Here is a 16,574-nt window from a genome sequence, read left to right on the forward strand (position 1 = left end):
GACCTTTGACAAGGTCCCGCATGGGAAGTTAGTTAGGAAGATTCAGTCACTAGGAGAAGTAGTAAATTGGATTAGACATTGGCTCAATGGGAGAAGCCAGAGAGTGGTAGTGGAGAATTGCTACTCTGAGTGGAGGCCTGTGACTAGTGGTGTGCCACAGAGATCAGTGCTGGGTCCATTGTTATTTGTCATCTATATGAATGATCTGGATGATAATGTGACAAATTGGATCAGCAAATTTGCTGATGCTACAAAGACTGGAAGTGTAGTGGACAGTGAGGAAGGTTTTCAAAGCTTGCAGAGGGATTTGGACCAGCTGGAAAAATGGGCTGAAAAATGGCAGATGGAGTTCAATGTGGACAAGTGTGAGATATTGCACTTCGGAAGGTCAAACCAAGGTAGAACATACAAGATAAATGGTAGGACACTGAGGAGTGCAGTAGAACAGAGGGATCTGGGAGTACAGATACATAATTCCCTAAAAGTGGCATCACAGGTAGATAGGGTCGTAAACAGAGCTTTTGGTACATTGGCCTTTATAAATCAAAGTATTGAGTATAAGAGTTGGAATGTAATGGTGAGGTTGTATAAGACATTGCTGAGACTGAATTTGTATTGTGTGCAGTTTTGGTCACCTAAGTACAGGAAGGATATTAATAAGGTTGAGAGAGTGCAGAGAAGGTTTGCAAGGATGTTGCCGGGACTTGAGAAACTGAGTTACAGAGAAAGGTTGAATAGGTTAGGACTTTATTCCCTGGAGCGTAGGAGAATGAGGGGTGATTTGATAGAGGTATATAAAATTATGATGGGTATAGATAGAGTGAATGCAAGCAGGCTTTTTGCAGTGAGGCTAGGGGAGAAAAAAAAACAGAGGTCATGTGTTAAGGGTGAAGGGGGAAAAGTTTAAAGGGAACATTGGGGGGCGCTTTTTCACACAGAGAGTGGTGGGAATGTGGAATGAGCTGCCAGATGAAGTGGTGAATGCGGGCTCACTTTTGACATTTAAGAAAAATTTGGACAGGTACATGGATGAGAGGGGTTTGGAGGGATATAGCCCAGGTGCAGGTCAGTTGGACTTGACGGAAAAATGGTTCGGTACAGCCAAGAAGGGCAAAAAGGCCTGTTTCTGTGCTGTATTACAAATACCTGGGGATACGAATGGACAATAAACTGGACTGGTCAAAGAACACTGAGGCTGTCTACAAGAAGGGTCAGAGCCATCTCTATTTCCTGAGGAGACTGAGATCTTTTAACATCTGCCGGATGATGCTGAGGATGTTCTACGAGGCTGTGGTGGCCAGTGCTATCATGTTTGCTGTTGTGTGCTGGGGCAGCAGGCTGACGGTAGCAGACACCAACAGAATCAACAAACTCATTCGTAAGGCCAGTGATGTTGTGGGGGTGGAACTGGACTCTCTGACGGTGGTGCGTGAAAAGAGGATGCTGTCCAAGTTGCATGCCATCTTGGACAATGACTCCCATCCACTCCATAATGTACTGGTTAGGCACAGGAGTACATTCAGCCAGAGACTCATTCCACCGAGATGTAACACTGAGCATCATAGGAAGTCATTCCTACCTGTGGGCAACAAACTTTACAACTCCTCCCTCGGAGTGTCAGACACCCTGAGCCAATAGGCTGGTCCTGGACTTATTTCCACTTGGCATAATTTACTTATTATTATTTAATTATTTATGGTTTTTATATTGCTATATTTCTTCACTATTCTTGGTTGGTGCGGCTGTAACGAAACCCAATTTCCCTCGGGATTAATAAAGTATGTCTGTCTGTCTATCGCCTCAACTTCAGAAGTGATCCTGAGCCCTTCACTAGTGATTGGTACACCCTCTCCTCAATACACCTCCAGCTTTCATTATTAATATCAGATCACCATCAGTATCACAATTGTAGTACAAAAGAACGTATGCTTTTTTTTTTGCTTTCTACTGAATTTAGAACTCTTGTCTCCTAACGATATGAACATTTTGCATAGTTGCCTTTGTTCGTCACTGGAAAATTGTGTTCCTGAGTTCTGACCGGCTTGCCTTCAAATGACTCATAATTGTCAGATATGGATGAACCCAATAACAGATTCTCCATATCTTCCCTCCTCAGCTGTTTCCTCGTGCTACTGTGGCTAGGTTTTCTCCTGTGTGTCACTTCCCCATGATTTCAGGGGAGTTCTCAAAGACTGGCAATTACAAGCAGCAGTTATTGTTTGCTCAGAAGACCCACTCTGTGTTTCAAGATTATTAGTCAAGAAACTCTTCAAACTAGACACAATGTCATTCGATGGAGCTTTTGAACTACAGTTAAAATTTGCAATATTTAGAATTTGAAAGATATACTCACTGGGAGTTACAGTGGAACTAGCACCTGAAAACATACAAAAACAATTCAATTATAATTTGAAAACCACTGGCAGTTATTAAATGTCAACTATTACACTGCTAAACGGTGGAATCCCCACATCCCACGGCAGGTTCAGCATTTACCTCGGGCCACTAATCCAGAGAGGAGGTTCAGCATTCTTGCTGCAAAAGCACGATCAAAGAAGGCTTGCTTAAGGTTAGTGTGACTAGATTTCTGGGCCACATGACCACTTTAGAGCTAAATGAATTTGCAACCTCATTCTATCCCATCCCAACTATGGGGAATTTTGTAAAGATGTCTTCATAATGCATGTTCTACAAGGATGCACATAGTTCACTAGACGTTGCTTACAAACAGCAGTCAGTGAAAGTTAACCACTTGGAACTGGAGAGAGGGGACTGAAACGGCATCGGAGCCCACTTGATGCGTGAAATTCCTGTTTTGTACTGACCCAGAAAATAACTGACTGGTTGATGATCTAAATGCATCCATTCATTGCAGAAGGAAGAGATGTAGCTGAGTTTCACATTAATTATAATCAAGGAGCTCTTGAAATACAAATGATGAGGCTTGGCAGAGCCTTTTTACTGCAGTCACAGTTACGCTTTTAGAAGAGGAAGGATATACTCACCTGGAGCTGTAGTAGAAGCAGTACCTTAAAGCAGGAAGAAAAAACTTCAGGTAAATACAATTTCAAAATTATTATCTGTTTATATATGTCAATCATCAACTGGCCATAATGTTGGAGGTTCTTCTCTCTCCTCATGAGCTTCTGTCATCACTTACAGCACCACAAAACAGGAGTGGGTGTAAGAGATTCTCAATCCCAAGGAATTGTACGGTAAGGAGTGTTCAAGATAGTGGTTACTAGAATTTTGACAACTGAGAAGTCAGCATTGATACCTAAAGTGAATGATCACCTTTGAAGACATTAAATCAGCTGAAAGTTCAGCTTTTCTTTTCAGACTGATTCTGAAATCAATTATCACCATTGTCCCATTCAGTATCGCAGCTACTGAGTGAAGATGAATAATAAGAACTAATTATAATAAAATTGCATTTTCTGATGGAACTCATCTGTTGTCTATACTTGCAGAAATATATTTGTTATCAGAATGCATTACTTGCATATGAGAGCGTAATGTGTTACACAATCTCTGATGTGCTGTTCAGTTTCCCTGACCTATCTTGTCCAATGGTGGCTACTGACAAGAACAATATCCCCTCAACTCCGGAACTGATCCTGACCCCCTTCACACATGCTTTATACACCCTCTCCTCAATAAACCTCCAGCTTTCAGTATTATCACTGGATCTTCAGTACCAGAATTGTTGTGTAAAAGAACATGTACTGCTTTTTGCTTTCTACTGAATTTAGAACTCGTGTGTTCTAATGGTATGAAAATTTCTCAGATTTGTCTTTGTTCCTCACAGGAAAGTTTTGTTCCTGAGTTCTGACCAGCTTGCCTTCAAATGACTCGCACATGTCAGATGTGGATGAACCCAATAACAGCTCCTCCATATCTTCTCTCCTCAGCTGCTTCTTCATGCTGCTGTGGCTAGCCTTTTCCCTTGTCTGTCAGTTTCTCCTGACTTCAGTCTTCCCCTGAAACTGATCGTTACTATATGATCGCTAAATCTGATGGTTTTGCGATCACTGTTCACAAAAAGGTTGTGCACTGAAACTCCACAAACCAAAGAAGACATAGTTCCCTTACTTCCCTTAGCACAGCAATGACCTAACAATTTTACTTCTGAATGAAAATCGGACATCCTCAGGGATTGGCAATTACAAGCAGCAATTATTGTTTGCTAAGATGACCAACTCTGTGTTTCAGGTTTATTAAAGTCAAGAATCTCTTCAAATCAGACATGAAGTTGTTTGTTGGAGTTTTTGAACTGTAGTTAAAGTTTGCAATATTTAGTATGGGAAGGATATACTCACTGGGAACTGTAGTAGAACTAGTACCTAAAAGCAGAAAGAAACAATTTAATTAATTATAATTTTAAAACCATTGACAGTTATTAACGGTCAACTATTACACTGCTAAACTGTGGAGTCCTCCTATCGCACAGAAGATTAGCATTCACCTCAGCGGCCACAAATCCAGGGTGGAGGTTATACAATCTTGCTGCAAAAACATGGTCAAATAAGGTTTGTTCAACGTTGGGCTGACTAGTTTCTTGGACTACCTGACCACTTTGGAGTTAAATGTCTTTGCATCCTCATTCTATCACATGCCACCTATGGGGAATTATGTGAAGATGCCTGCATAAAGCATGTTACAAGGTTGTATACAGGTCACAAGATAATTATTTCAAACAGCAGTTAGTCAATGTTAACCACTTGGAACTGGTGGTAGAGAGACGGAACAGTATTGGAGCCCACTTGATTCGTGAAATTACTGCGTGTGTGCACCCGGAAAATGAACGACTAGTAGATGATCTAAATGTATCTAACTTTTTCAGCAGGAAAAGTTGTAGCTGTGTTTCACGTTAATAATAATCACGGAGCTCTTAAAAGACAAACAATGAGGCTTGATAGAGCCTTTTTACTGCAGTCAAAGTTATGCTTTTAGAATAGGACGGATATACTCACCCGGAGTTGTACTGGAAGCAGAACCTAAAAGCAGAAACAAAAAAATTCTATTAATTATAATTTGAAAATTATTGAGAGTTTATATATGTCAATCATCACTTGGCCAACAAGTGGAAGAGTATTCTCTTCTATAAGGACTTCAAATGACCCCACGGCACCACAAACCTGGAGTGGGTATAAGGCATTCTGAATCCAAAAGAAGGGTATGATAAGGACTGACTAGGTTTTTGGACACTATGGAAGTGAGAATTGATAGCTCTAGTAAGAGGGTCTGAGAATCACTGATCGGCTCTGAAGGCATTAAAGCAGCTGACATCCGGCTTTTCTTTTCAGTCTTATGTTCTGAAATCTATAAAGATCATTGCTCCATTCTATTTTGCAGCTACTGACTGAAGATGCGAAACAAGAATTACATTCAGATCTCTTGATAGCTTCTTATGCTCCTTCTCTGCTTCACTTTCTGCGAGAGCGCAAACTGCCTTCAGTTGCTAAGCGCTTATGTATACTTGCTTTCGCTTTATGACAGAATTAAGAACTTGTTTCTTCCAATGATATAAAAACTTCCCATACTCTCTCAGGGACTTCTGTAGATATGTCTACATAATGCACATTGCACCTGGTAGCACATGGGTCTGGTGAGGTTCTTTTCAAGCAGCAGTCAATCTCACCCACTTGGACTTGGCAATAGGTGAAGGCAACAGCATGAGATGTCACTAGACAATTGTGATTCCTGACATAGACTGATGTAGATAATGAAGGACAGGTAAAAAAGATGATTTAAATGCATCTATTTGCTTCAGAAGGAAGTGTCTTACAACCATACTGTTATTACGTTGTAACTGCGTCTCAGGTTTATTAACGTTAATCAGCTCTTCAAACTAGCCATGGTGTTGCTTGATGGAGCTTTTGTACTGTAGTCAAAATTTGCACTATTTAGAATGGGAAGGATATACTCACGAAGCTGTAGTGAAACTTGCACATAAAAGCAGGAAGAAAATTATTCATTTAATTATACTTTGAAAAGTGTTGACAGTTATTAAAGATCAGCCATCACCCAGCACGGATGGAGAGCGTGCAAGGGAGGTAGCCGGATTCGAACTGGGGACCTCTCTCCCCGAAGTCCAGCACTGATGCCACTACACTACGAGAATTACATTAATACTCAATACACGTTCTGAAGATACTCATCTGCTGTCTATGTTGAGCACAATAGACATGCAACAATATTTTGTATCAGAATACATTACATCAACTTGCATTTGAGACCCCAATGTGTTACGGAATCAATGATGTGCTTCTCACTTTCCTTTACCCCCCATGTCCCATGATGGCTGATGTGAAGATCTGTTTCTCCTCAGCTCCAGAACCGGTCCTGACCCCTTCACAAATGCCGTTGTCCACTCTGTTCTCAACAAAGCTCCAGCTTCCGTATTACCAGCCGACTATCAGAATAAGAATTGTCATTGTCATTCAAATTCTTGTCCACGTTTACTATATCTCCTTCAATCAATACTTCCTCCTCAATTCAGACATAGTCTCTCTATGAATACTTCAATATGCACGATCAGACATTATTTGTGACAAGTACAATCTGCACTCCTTTGCCTTCAATAGACGTGAAATGGTATCCACAAACCTGTCAGAGGCATGTGTAATGCACTTGGGAAATAAGTTGTGGGCAGTTTAGGTCTCAGAAAGGATCAGCTGTCTTTGGCACTGGAGCAGGTAATAAAGGAGGTCTTTTCTCTTGAAGGATTATTTTTACATGGTTACATGGAAGTGAATATAGATAGCTATAGTACAAGGGTGGCAGAGGGGTTGATCAGCTCAGACCATATTAAACTAGCTAAAGGTCCTCCTCTTCTTCTAAAACATATGTTCTGAATGCTGTAACTTGCATTTACCCATACTTACAAAATGATTTAGGGCAGGTGAATCGTATTCTGTAATCTTCACAGCTCTGATCACTTTGATCGGTGTTCTTACAGAAGAATCCACGAGCCACATTACACCTGTTCACCACAGAGAAGGAACATGTAATGGAGTCATTGATGAAGCTATTAATGTTCTTTGGAATGAAGTAATATTTGTGAAACAATGTGAGCAGCTTTGTTACGTACGGTTCAACAACGTCTCCAGTCTCTGAGGCTGGAACCCCTGATGTTGTCTCCACCTCACAAGCGCTTGGATAAAGGCAGAGGCGGTCGGAAAATCTAATATATAGATTGTGAAAAGTTTCATAATCTCCCTCGCCTGACGGGTCATCAATGTTAAACCATTCAGTTTTGCATATTTTGGCTGAAGTTGAGAAAAAAACATTAAAACTTTACATTAATAGTGAACACATTTTCATGGAACTTACATGCTGACATTGTCATGCATAGCATACAGTTTGTATCAAAATATATCAACTTGCAGATAAGACCACAATATGCCAATGATAAATGATGCACTGCTCACTTTTCTTTACTCTTCTTGTCCCACAGTGACTGATGGGACTGTTTCCACTCAGCTCCCAGAGCAGGTCCTGACCCTTTCCAACAAGACAAGTGTTGTACTGGATCTGCTGTTGAAGGATGAGCCTGGCCATGTGACCGAACATTCAGTGGGTGAGCAGTTAGGGAAAACTGACTACAATTGGTGAATTTTTAAGATAGCTATAGTTAAGGTTAAGCCTGAAACTTATGGGAGAGTACTAAATCAGAGCAGGGCAAATTCAGGGAGCATTAGGCAGGAAATATGGTCAGTGAATTAGGAACAGCATTTTTGTGCATTTCCATATCCAACCTGTGGAGTGTGTTTAAAGACCAACTTCCCGCAGTACAGGACAGGTATAGTATGTTCCTGTCAGAAGAAAGGACAAAGATGGTAATGTAAGAGAACCTTGGCTATTGAGAGAGGTAGTGAATTAAAAGCTCAGGAAGCTAAGATCAAACACAACCCTTGAGGATTATAAGTAAGCCATAAACAAACTCAAAAAAATTAGAAAAGCCAGAAGGAGGCATGAAAAATCATTGGCCAAGAGGAATAAAGAGCATCCTCAAGTATTCTATACACACATCATGAGGAAGAGGGTAAGTGGGGAGATGTTGGATCTCTCAAAGTGCACTGAAGTGGATAAGTCCATCGCGTCCGATTGAATATGTCGCCAGGTTCAGACATGGCCCAAGTGTGGAGTGAGAGATACTGAAACAGGTTGATAGTTCACAGAACTTAACGCAAACAATGTTCAAAGCAAAAGAAAACAATAAGCGCTAGGCCAAACGCTAGACTAAAACTCTCGAATGGAAAATGAAGCCTACACTGCGGCTGAAAAGAACAACTAAGAATAAAACGAATATCGCTAGTCTTCAGAGTCAGTTGACTCGACAGTCCAATTTCTCAGGCTAAGCAGAATGTAGATAAAAAATCATCGCTCTGTCCAAGTCTCGACAAATATTAGGGGTAGGATTTATGAGCATTTGCAAAACCACATCCTAATTAGGGACAGCCAGCATAACTTTGTGTGGGGAAAGTCGTGTCTTACTAAATTGATTGAGTTTGTTAATGAGGTGACAAATGTGACTGAAAAAGGTAGAGCTGTGGATGTTGTGTATAGGACTTCTAGTAAAGTGTTTGACAAGATCCCTCATGGCAGTGTTTAGTGTCACCTCTAGTAAGGAGAGGTTATTGAAAGGACAGGATTGTAGTCAACAGAATGAGTTGCAATTAGAAGTTAGACAAAATCGAAAAGTGTGAATAGGTTTTATATTTGAATGCATATAGTACAACGTTTGTATATGGAGTAAGTTAGATGAACTTGTAACACTGTTACAGATTGGCACATATAAGCCTGTGTGCATCACTGAATCATGGCTGAAATAGATTATAGCTGGGAACTTAACATCCAAGGATACACATTGTATTGAAAGGACAGAGAGGTAGGCAGATGGGATGGCGTGGCCCCGTTGTTAAAAAATGAAAATTGAATTAGAAATAAGTGACAGGATCAGAAAATGCTTAATCATGGCTGGAGCTAAGAACTGCAAGTGTGAAAAGACCCTTATGGGAGTAGTATACAAACCCTCAAATAGCAGTAAAGATGTGGTCTATAAATTATAGCTGGAGATAGAAAATGTGTTCCAAATTAGCAATGTTACAATAGGCATGTGAGATTTCAATAGGCAGGTAGATTGGGAAAATCAGGTTGGTGCTGTACCCCACAAGGGGGAGTTTCCAAAATGCATATGAGATGGATTTTTGGAGCAGCTTGTGATTGAGCCCATCAGAAGATCAGATATTCTGGAATGGGTGTTGTGTTATGAACCGGAATTGACTAAAGAGCTTAACATAAAGGAACTCTGAGAGGCAAGTGATCATAATATGATAGAATTCACCCTGAAATTTGTGGAGAAACTAAAGTCAGATGCATCAGTATTTAAGAGCAGCTTAAGGGAATTACAGAGGCATGAGAAAGGAGATTGCCAAAAATAATTAGAAACAACACTGGCAGGGATAATGACAGAGCAGCTATGGCTGGAATTTCTGAATGGAATTTGGAAGGTGCAGACTATATACATTCCAAAAAGGAAAAAGGCAAAGCCAACCTAAAAGCCAAAGAGAGAGCATATAATAGAACAAAAATTAGTGGGATGTTAGAGGATTGGGAAGCTTTCAAAAACAAACAGAAGACAACTAAAAAGTTTGTAAGCAAGAAAATATGGAACACAGAAGTAAGCTAGTCAAAAATATATTAGTGGACCGTAAAAGTTTCTCCAGATACATAAAAGAAGCTAGACTGGATATCGGACTGCAAGAAAACGATGCTGAAGGGGTAGTTGTGGGGACAAGGAAATGGCAGATGAACTGAACAGGTATTTTGCATCAGTTTTCACAGTGGAAAACACCAATAGTATGCTGGAGGTTTGAGACTATCAGGAGGAAAGTGTGTGAAATTGCCATTATTACCGAGAAGGTTTGTGGGAAAGGTCTGAAGGTAGATAGGTCACCTGGACTAGATGGTGTACACCACAGATGATTGAAGTGATTGTGCAGGTATTAGAAATAATCTTTCAAGAATCACTCGATTCTGAAATGGTTCCAGAAGACTGGAAAGTTGCAATGTCACTCCACTCTTCAAGAAAGGAGAGAGGCTGAATAAAGGAAATTATAGGACAATTAGGCTGTCCTCGGTGGTTGAATGATATTGGAGTCGATTGTTAAGGGTGTGGTTTCGGAATACTTGGAGGCACATGGTAAAATAAACTTTAGTCAACATGGTTTCCTCAAGGGGAAATCCTGCCTGACAAATCTGTTGGATTTCTTTGAAGAAGTAGCAAGCAAGATTGACAAAGGAGAATTGGTAGATGTTGTGAACTTTGATTTTCAGAAGGCTTTTGATAAGGTGCTACACAGGAGGCTGCTTAACAAGTTAAGAGCCCAACATATTACAGGAAAGATACTAGCATGGCTAAAGCAGAGGCTGATTGGCAAGGGTCAAAGAGTGAAAATAAAGGGAGCTTATATCTGGTTGGTTGCTAGTTATTAGTGGTGTTCTACAGGGTTGTGTAGTGGGAACACTTCTTATGTTATATGTTGATGAGTTGGATGATGGAATTGATGGCTTTGTTGCAAAGTTTGTGGATGTTACAAAGATAGGTAGAGAAGCAGGTAGTTTGTGAAAGTAGAGATGCTACAGAATAATTTAGGCAGATTAGGACAGTGGGTAAAGAAAAGACTGATGAAATACAGTGTCAGAAAGAGTATAGTCATGCACTTTAGTAAAATAAATGAAAAGATAGACTATTTTCTAAATTGAGAGAAAATACAAAAAGCTGAGGTGCAAAGGGACTTGGGAGTCTTGTGCAGAAGTTCCTTTCCCTTAAAATACTGTTCACAGTAAAGACTGGGAGCTATTGACCCACTTCAGTGTCTCTTTCTCCACACTTAGGTCATATCCATGTATGACACTTGAAGTATTGTGGGCAGATTCAGGTCCCTATCTGAGAAAGTTTGCACTGACATTGGGGCGGGTTCAATGGAGGTTTACGAAATTAATTCCAAGATTGAACATATAAAGAGCATTTCATGGCTCTGGGCCTGTACTCACTGGAATTCAGAAGATAGAGGGCTGACCTTATTGAAACCTATCAAATGTTGTAAAGCCTTGATAGAGTGGATGAGGAGAGGATGTTTGCTATAGTAGCAGATTCTAAGACCAGAGGGCACTGCTTCGGAATAGAGGGGCTTCCTTTCAGAATGGAGATTACGAGATTAACAGAACATTCTGTTTTTAATTCTTTCAACAATGGGAAAGTATACTGTCTGTCTGCTCTAAGCCTTTCTTTATCTTATAAACCTCTATCAGATCCTCACCCAGACTTCACTGCTCCACTTAAGGTGAGAGGAAGTAATTTGAAAGAAGATGTGAGGGGCATGTTTCTTTTACACAGTGTGGTGGGTGTCTGGAATGCACTGCATGGGTTGGTGGTAGAGGGTGATACATTAGGGACATTTAAGAGATGTTTAGATGGGCATATGAATGTAATGAAAATGGGAAGACATAGACATTGTGTAGATAGAGGGATTAGTTTGGTTGAATATCTGAATATTCATTGGTTGATTATAACATTGTGGGCAAAAAGGTCTGTTCCTATGCTGTATTGTTCTATGGTCTGTGTTCTATGTTTAACTCCTGTCATCCATAAACCTCCAGCTCTGGAAATTACCAGTGGATCGTTAATCTCAAAATTGTCACTGTCTCCCAAATTCTTGTCTATATTTCCTGCATCTCCTACCTGCTCCAGTCAAATATCATCTCAATACTTTTGTGGGTCTTAAGCAGTTCACTATTTGTGCCAAGTATAATCTGTCCTACTTTGCCTTCATGATGATGACATCAACTCAGGCCTGAGAAGCCAGTGTCGGGCATTTTTATGCTTTACAAGACGCGGAACGAAAGACTGTGTGGCGCGCCACTCCTCACACAGGACATTTCGCAGTATATTTTCTTTTATTTTCCGAGGTCGAGTTGCAAGCTCAGCACTCAAACCGGCGTGGATGGAAAGCGTACTCGGGAACAGCCTGACTGGATTTGAACCCGGGAACCTCCGTTCCGGAGTCCAGTGCTGATGTCACTGCGCCACCAGCCGACAACTGATGTGAAATGCAATTCACAAAGCTACCAATGTCATATGGAAAGGAAATGGATAACAAGTGCCAAAATGAGCGAGGTGGAGTAGGTAGTAAGGAGGGTCTTTTCTCTACACAGATAGTATCTGCATGCATACATACTGAAGTGAAAGAGGAGATACCAAAAAACTAATACTGAATATTACTGCTCTCCTCACTCATGATAGTCACAACCTGTCCCTGAGCTCCATGTCCTCCTCCTTGGTAGTTATTGATCCAAAGTGCAAACTTACATAGTTCCTCACCTACATGATTAGTCTCCAGGTACAATTTCACTCTGTTGTAAAGGTAATAGCATCTGTCCAGCTACCTTCTTGTTTATAATATTTGCATTAAATCCTTAGTATTTACCTTAGTTATTCTCACCAAGGATATTTTTGACAATGCTTAGACCTCATGATTCCCTGTTAACACAATTCCATGTTTCCATCATATTCCGCAGGAGCCAAACTGATTTTAGCTGCCGAAACCTTACATATGTTTCCTTTGGATTTCTGCCTAAATTTACATCTGGTCCTTTTGTCTAAGGATCCCACAAACCACAAATCGCATCTTTGTTCCTCACAGGAATATTTTAGCCTGTGTTCTTACCAGTGGTGCTTTAATGACTCTCACATTTCATATTTGGACTAGCCCAATAGCACCTACTCGATATCTACTATCCCCAGTCGCATCTTCATGCAGTTCTTTCTAGCTTTTTCAATTTTAGTCATTTACTCCCAAGGTCCAATCTTTGGTATTTCCCAAACAGTCAGCATTCAACAAATAACTTGCTTTTCTCTTTTGTGCACAGATGTGGGTGTCTTTCCATTTCTCTACATTTTACCCAACCTGCAAGTTTCCCGCCATGCTGTGAGTTTGTATAAAACCTCTTCCAGCTTTGTTAGCATCTACTTCAAGTTTAATTATTGTATAACCTTATATGAATATGGTTAATGAAGCAGCATATTTCCAGGGCCAAGGTGCAACACATGTTACCAACAGCACACAACACATGCCGTGGAACAAGTAGCACATATGTTACAATTTCGGAAAAGTTCTGGCTCACTAGAGAGCAGTACTGAAAGGAGTCACCAGGTTCCAACCCAGTATGGATTCTAGCACTCCCCATGGAATTTCTCAAACATCGCCTCAGCAGACCCTCTCCTGGTTGGATGCAAAATGCACGCCCATGCGTTTGGACCAGTTCTCGCCAATGCTGAGGCAACACAGCTCCACAGTATATCACATTACCAAAGTTCAACAGGGGCTTGCAATCCCAATAAAAACATCCAAGAAAATCACTCGCACCATGCACCATTATGGTACGATGGTATGCAACTAGTCTAGGTGAAAACAAAAGAGTGATACGCAACAAGTCCAGCTCCATTGCTATCAAACAATTCACTGATGCGACAGTCCTGCAGAAGTTTGCAGTAACGTGCGATCATAAAAAAAGATAGAAAGGATGAACAAAGACAAGTTTGATTGGACAGAGAGTGGCTGCTGCGGCTGAACTTGCTGCCATCTTACTGGAAATAGCAACTCACACTCAAAGCTCCAAGTTTAACGTTCAGGTGTCAGCATGATTTTTTTTCCAGCGATGTTGCGTAATTTCCACACAGGTGCGGAAACAACATCCTCACCGTAGCAGAGGAAGAGTTGAGGAGTGTTACTGGTTCAGATTCAGAACATGGCTTGTTCCACTATGCCAATGAAAAGGCAGGCATAGCTGGGTTAAACACGATCAGTTTGAACATGATCAATTATTACAATGTGCACTGCAGATTGTACTGTTTGTAGCTTCAGGATGCTGATGGAAGAGAGAAATATATTGGAGTCTGAATGGTGTTGAGCTGCATAAGCATGAGGACTCCCATACCAGTGAGTAGTGAATAAACCACTGCATGTGTTCCTTCAACATTGTGATCAGAGGAGTGTGCTTGAAGTGTCAGAAGATGAACAAATGAATGCAGAACACACAGCTTCAGCTCAGTTCCTGATGCAAGGGTAGCAGCAATGTTATTGGTGGATGTCTCGGCTATGATAAATGTCTAGATATCCATGAAAATGGCTAGATTTTATTTATCATTGTGTTGTCCAATAATTGGCCAATTCTTGGGGATGTGTTAATTTACATCTTTTCCTCTCTGCTTTGTTGATTGCCCAGTTGGTCTGCAGACTCAACAATGCAGATGAGTACATAACCCCTTTGCTCCCTTTAAAATCAAGATTGACTCATTCATGATCCAATGGACAACAGCTGAGCAGTGTTCATCAGAGACTGTTGATAAAACTTATGACTCTCGGCTTTTCTTCTACGTTGACTCAACATGACTGTTCTCAGTGGTATTTCTGCCAGGTTGTTGATGGAAGGTTCTGAGCAGATCATATATTCGATAAATACTGAACCGGATCCGTTTTTGAGTGTGGTGCTACCTGACCGCTTTGGAATTTAAATGCGTTTGCATTTTCTTCAATTCTGTCCCACCCACAGGGACATCTGTAAATAGATCTGTATGAAGCATGTTCTACATGGTAGTACATAGGTTGCTAGATGTTACTTTTAAACGGCAGTCAGTCTAAGTTGACCATCTGGAACTGATGACAGGTAAATATAAAATAATGGCGCCAATTGGATTGCTGCAATTCCAGTGCCAGACTAACCCACAGAATGAAGGACTGGTTAATGATCAAAATGCATTGAAATGTTTGAGAAGGAAAGGCCTTACAGCCATATTATTACTAGGTCATAAGTGTGATTCAACATAATTCATATAAAGGAGCTCTTAAAACACCCAGGTGAGGCTTGAAGTTGCATTTGAACATTAGTCAAAGATCTTCCTATTTATAGTGGACCGAATATACTCACATGTATCTGGAGTAGGAGGAGCAGCACCTAAAAGCAGAAATAAAACAATTCAGTTAATAACAATTTGATAATTATTGACAGTTTATATATGTCAATCATCACATGCCCATCTGTGGAAGAGTCTTCTTTTCCCACATGGGCCTCACCTGTCACCCAGTGTTTCAAGACTTTCTCAGTCTCCAAGAAGTGTCAAACAAGGAGTGTTCAAGATATGGGTAACTGTATTTTTGGACAATACACAACTGAACATAGATACCTATAGTAAGATAGTGGGAGAGGGAATGATCAGCTCAGACCACAATAAATCAGCTAAAGGTCCAACTATCATTCCATAGCAGAAGTTCTGAACTCAATGACTTCCATTTTTCTTACTTACAAAATGATGCAGGGCAGGTGAATCGTATTCTGTAATCTTGGCAGCTCTGATCACTTTGCTCGTTGTTCACACAAAAGAATCCAGCAACAACATTACACCTGTTGACCACAGAGTAGGAAGATGTAATGAAGTCATAGATCAAGGTATCAGTGTTCTTTGGAATGAAGTAAAGTTGTGAAACAATATATGCAGCTTTGTTACATACGGTTGAACATTCTCTCCAGTCTGTGAGACTGGAACCCCTGATGTTGTCTCCACCTCACAAGCGGTTGGATAAAGGCAGATGCCGTTGGGAAACTTTATACGAAGAAGGTTAAGAAGTTCATTATCTCCGTCTTCTGATGGGTCATCAATGTCAAACCACTCAGTTTTGCATGTTTGGGCTGTAGCTGAGAAAAAAACATTAACACTTTACATTAATAGTGAACACACATTTTGGTGGATCTTATCTGCTTACGTTGTCAAGCAAAGCATACATGCATCAATACTTTGCATCAAAATGCATCATATCAATTTGCAGATGAGACCGCAATGCATCAATGATAAATGATGCACTGGTCGCTTTCCTTTACTCTTCCTGTCCCACAATGGCTGATGGGACTGTTTCCACTCAGCTCCCAGAGCAGGTCCTGACCCTTTCCAACAAGACAAGTGTTGTTCTGGATCTGCTGTTGAAGAATGAGCCTGGCCATGTGACCGAACATTCAGTGGGTGAGCAGTTTGGGAAAACTGAATAGAACTGGTTTACTTTTTAAGGTAGCTATCGTTAAGGTTAGGTCTAGAAAATGAGGGAGGGGAGCAGGACAAATTCAGAGAGCATTAGGCAAGAACTAGGGACAGTTAATTAGGAACTTTGTTTTTGTCTGTGTTCACATCCAATTTGTGGAATGTGTTTTGTTACGTACCCGTGGGTATTTTGTACTTGTCACGTGACAGTGGTGTTGAAGCTATACCGGACTTAAGGTAGTGGTCTTGTGATGGTGGAGTGACGTCATTTTCCCACCAGTAGAGGGCATGTGACAGTCTTTTTTACAGGGTATAAAAGGAGGACCCCTCCCTGTGAGGAGGGGCAGTTCGTGGCTGGATTTGCCATTTCAACTCCATGCCACTGCGTGGTCCAATCTTATGATGCAGTTTGGTTGAAAGATGGAGTTTTATTTAATGCCTAAAGTTTAAAAGGTCATTGCCGGCAGTTTCTTTATAA

General features: G+C 40.7%; 1 protein-coding gene across 1 annotated transcript in view; it reads right to left on the bottom strand.

Annotated features, from left to right (window-relative positions):
* LOC140718203 (uncharacterized) overlaps positions 1-16,574 on the bottom strand; it is a 114,622-nt gene that overhangs the window by 54,222 nt on the left and 43,826 nt on the right. Inside the window, exons 4-6 of the mRNA XM_073031655.1 lie at positions 15,576-15,759; positions 15,371-15,468; positions 14,995-15,021 (exon numbers count right to left, since the gene is read on the bottom strand). Of these exons, the coding sequence (XP_072887756.1) occupies positions 14,995-15,021; positions 15,371-15,468; positions 15,576-15,759 (309 nt within the window). The remainder of the gene's footprint in view (positions 1-14,994; positions 15,022-15,370; positions 15,469-15,575; positions 15,760-16,574) is intronic.

The sequence above is a fragment of the Hemitrygon akajei genome, chromosome 29 (assembly GCF_048418815.1).
Source record: "Hemitrygon akajei chromosome 29, sHemAka1.3, whole genome shotgun sequence".
NCBI classification, from domain to species: domain Eukaryota; kingdom Metazoa; phylum Chordata; class Chondrichthyes; order Myliobatiformes; family Dasyatidae; genus Hemitrygon; species Hemitrygon akajei.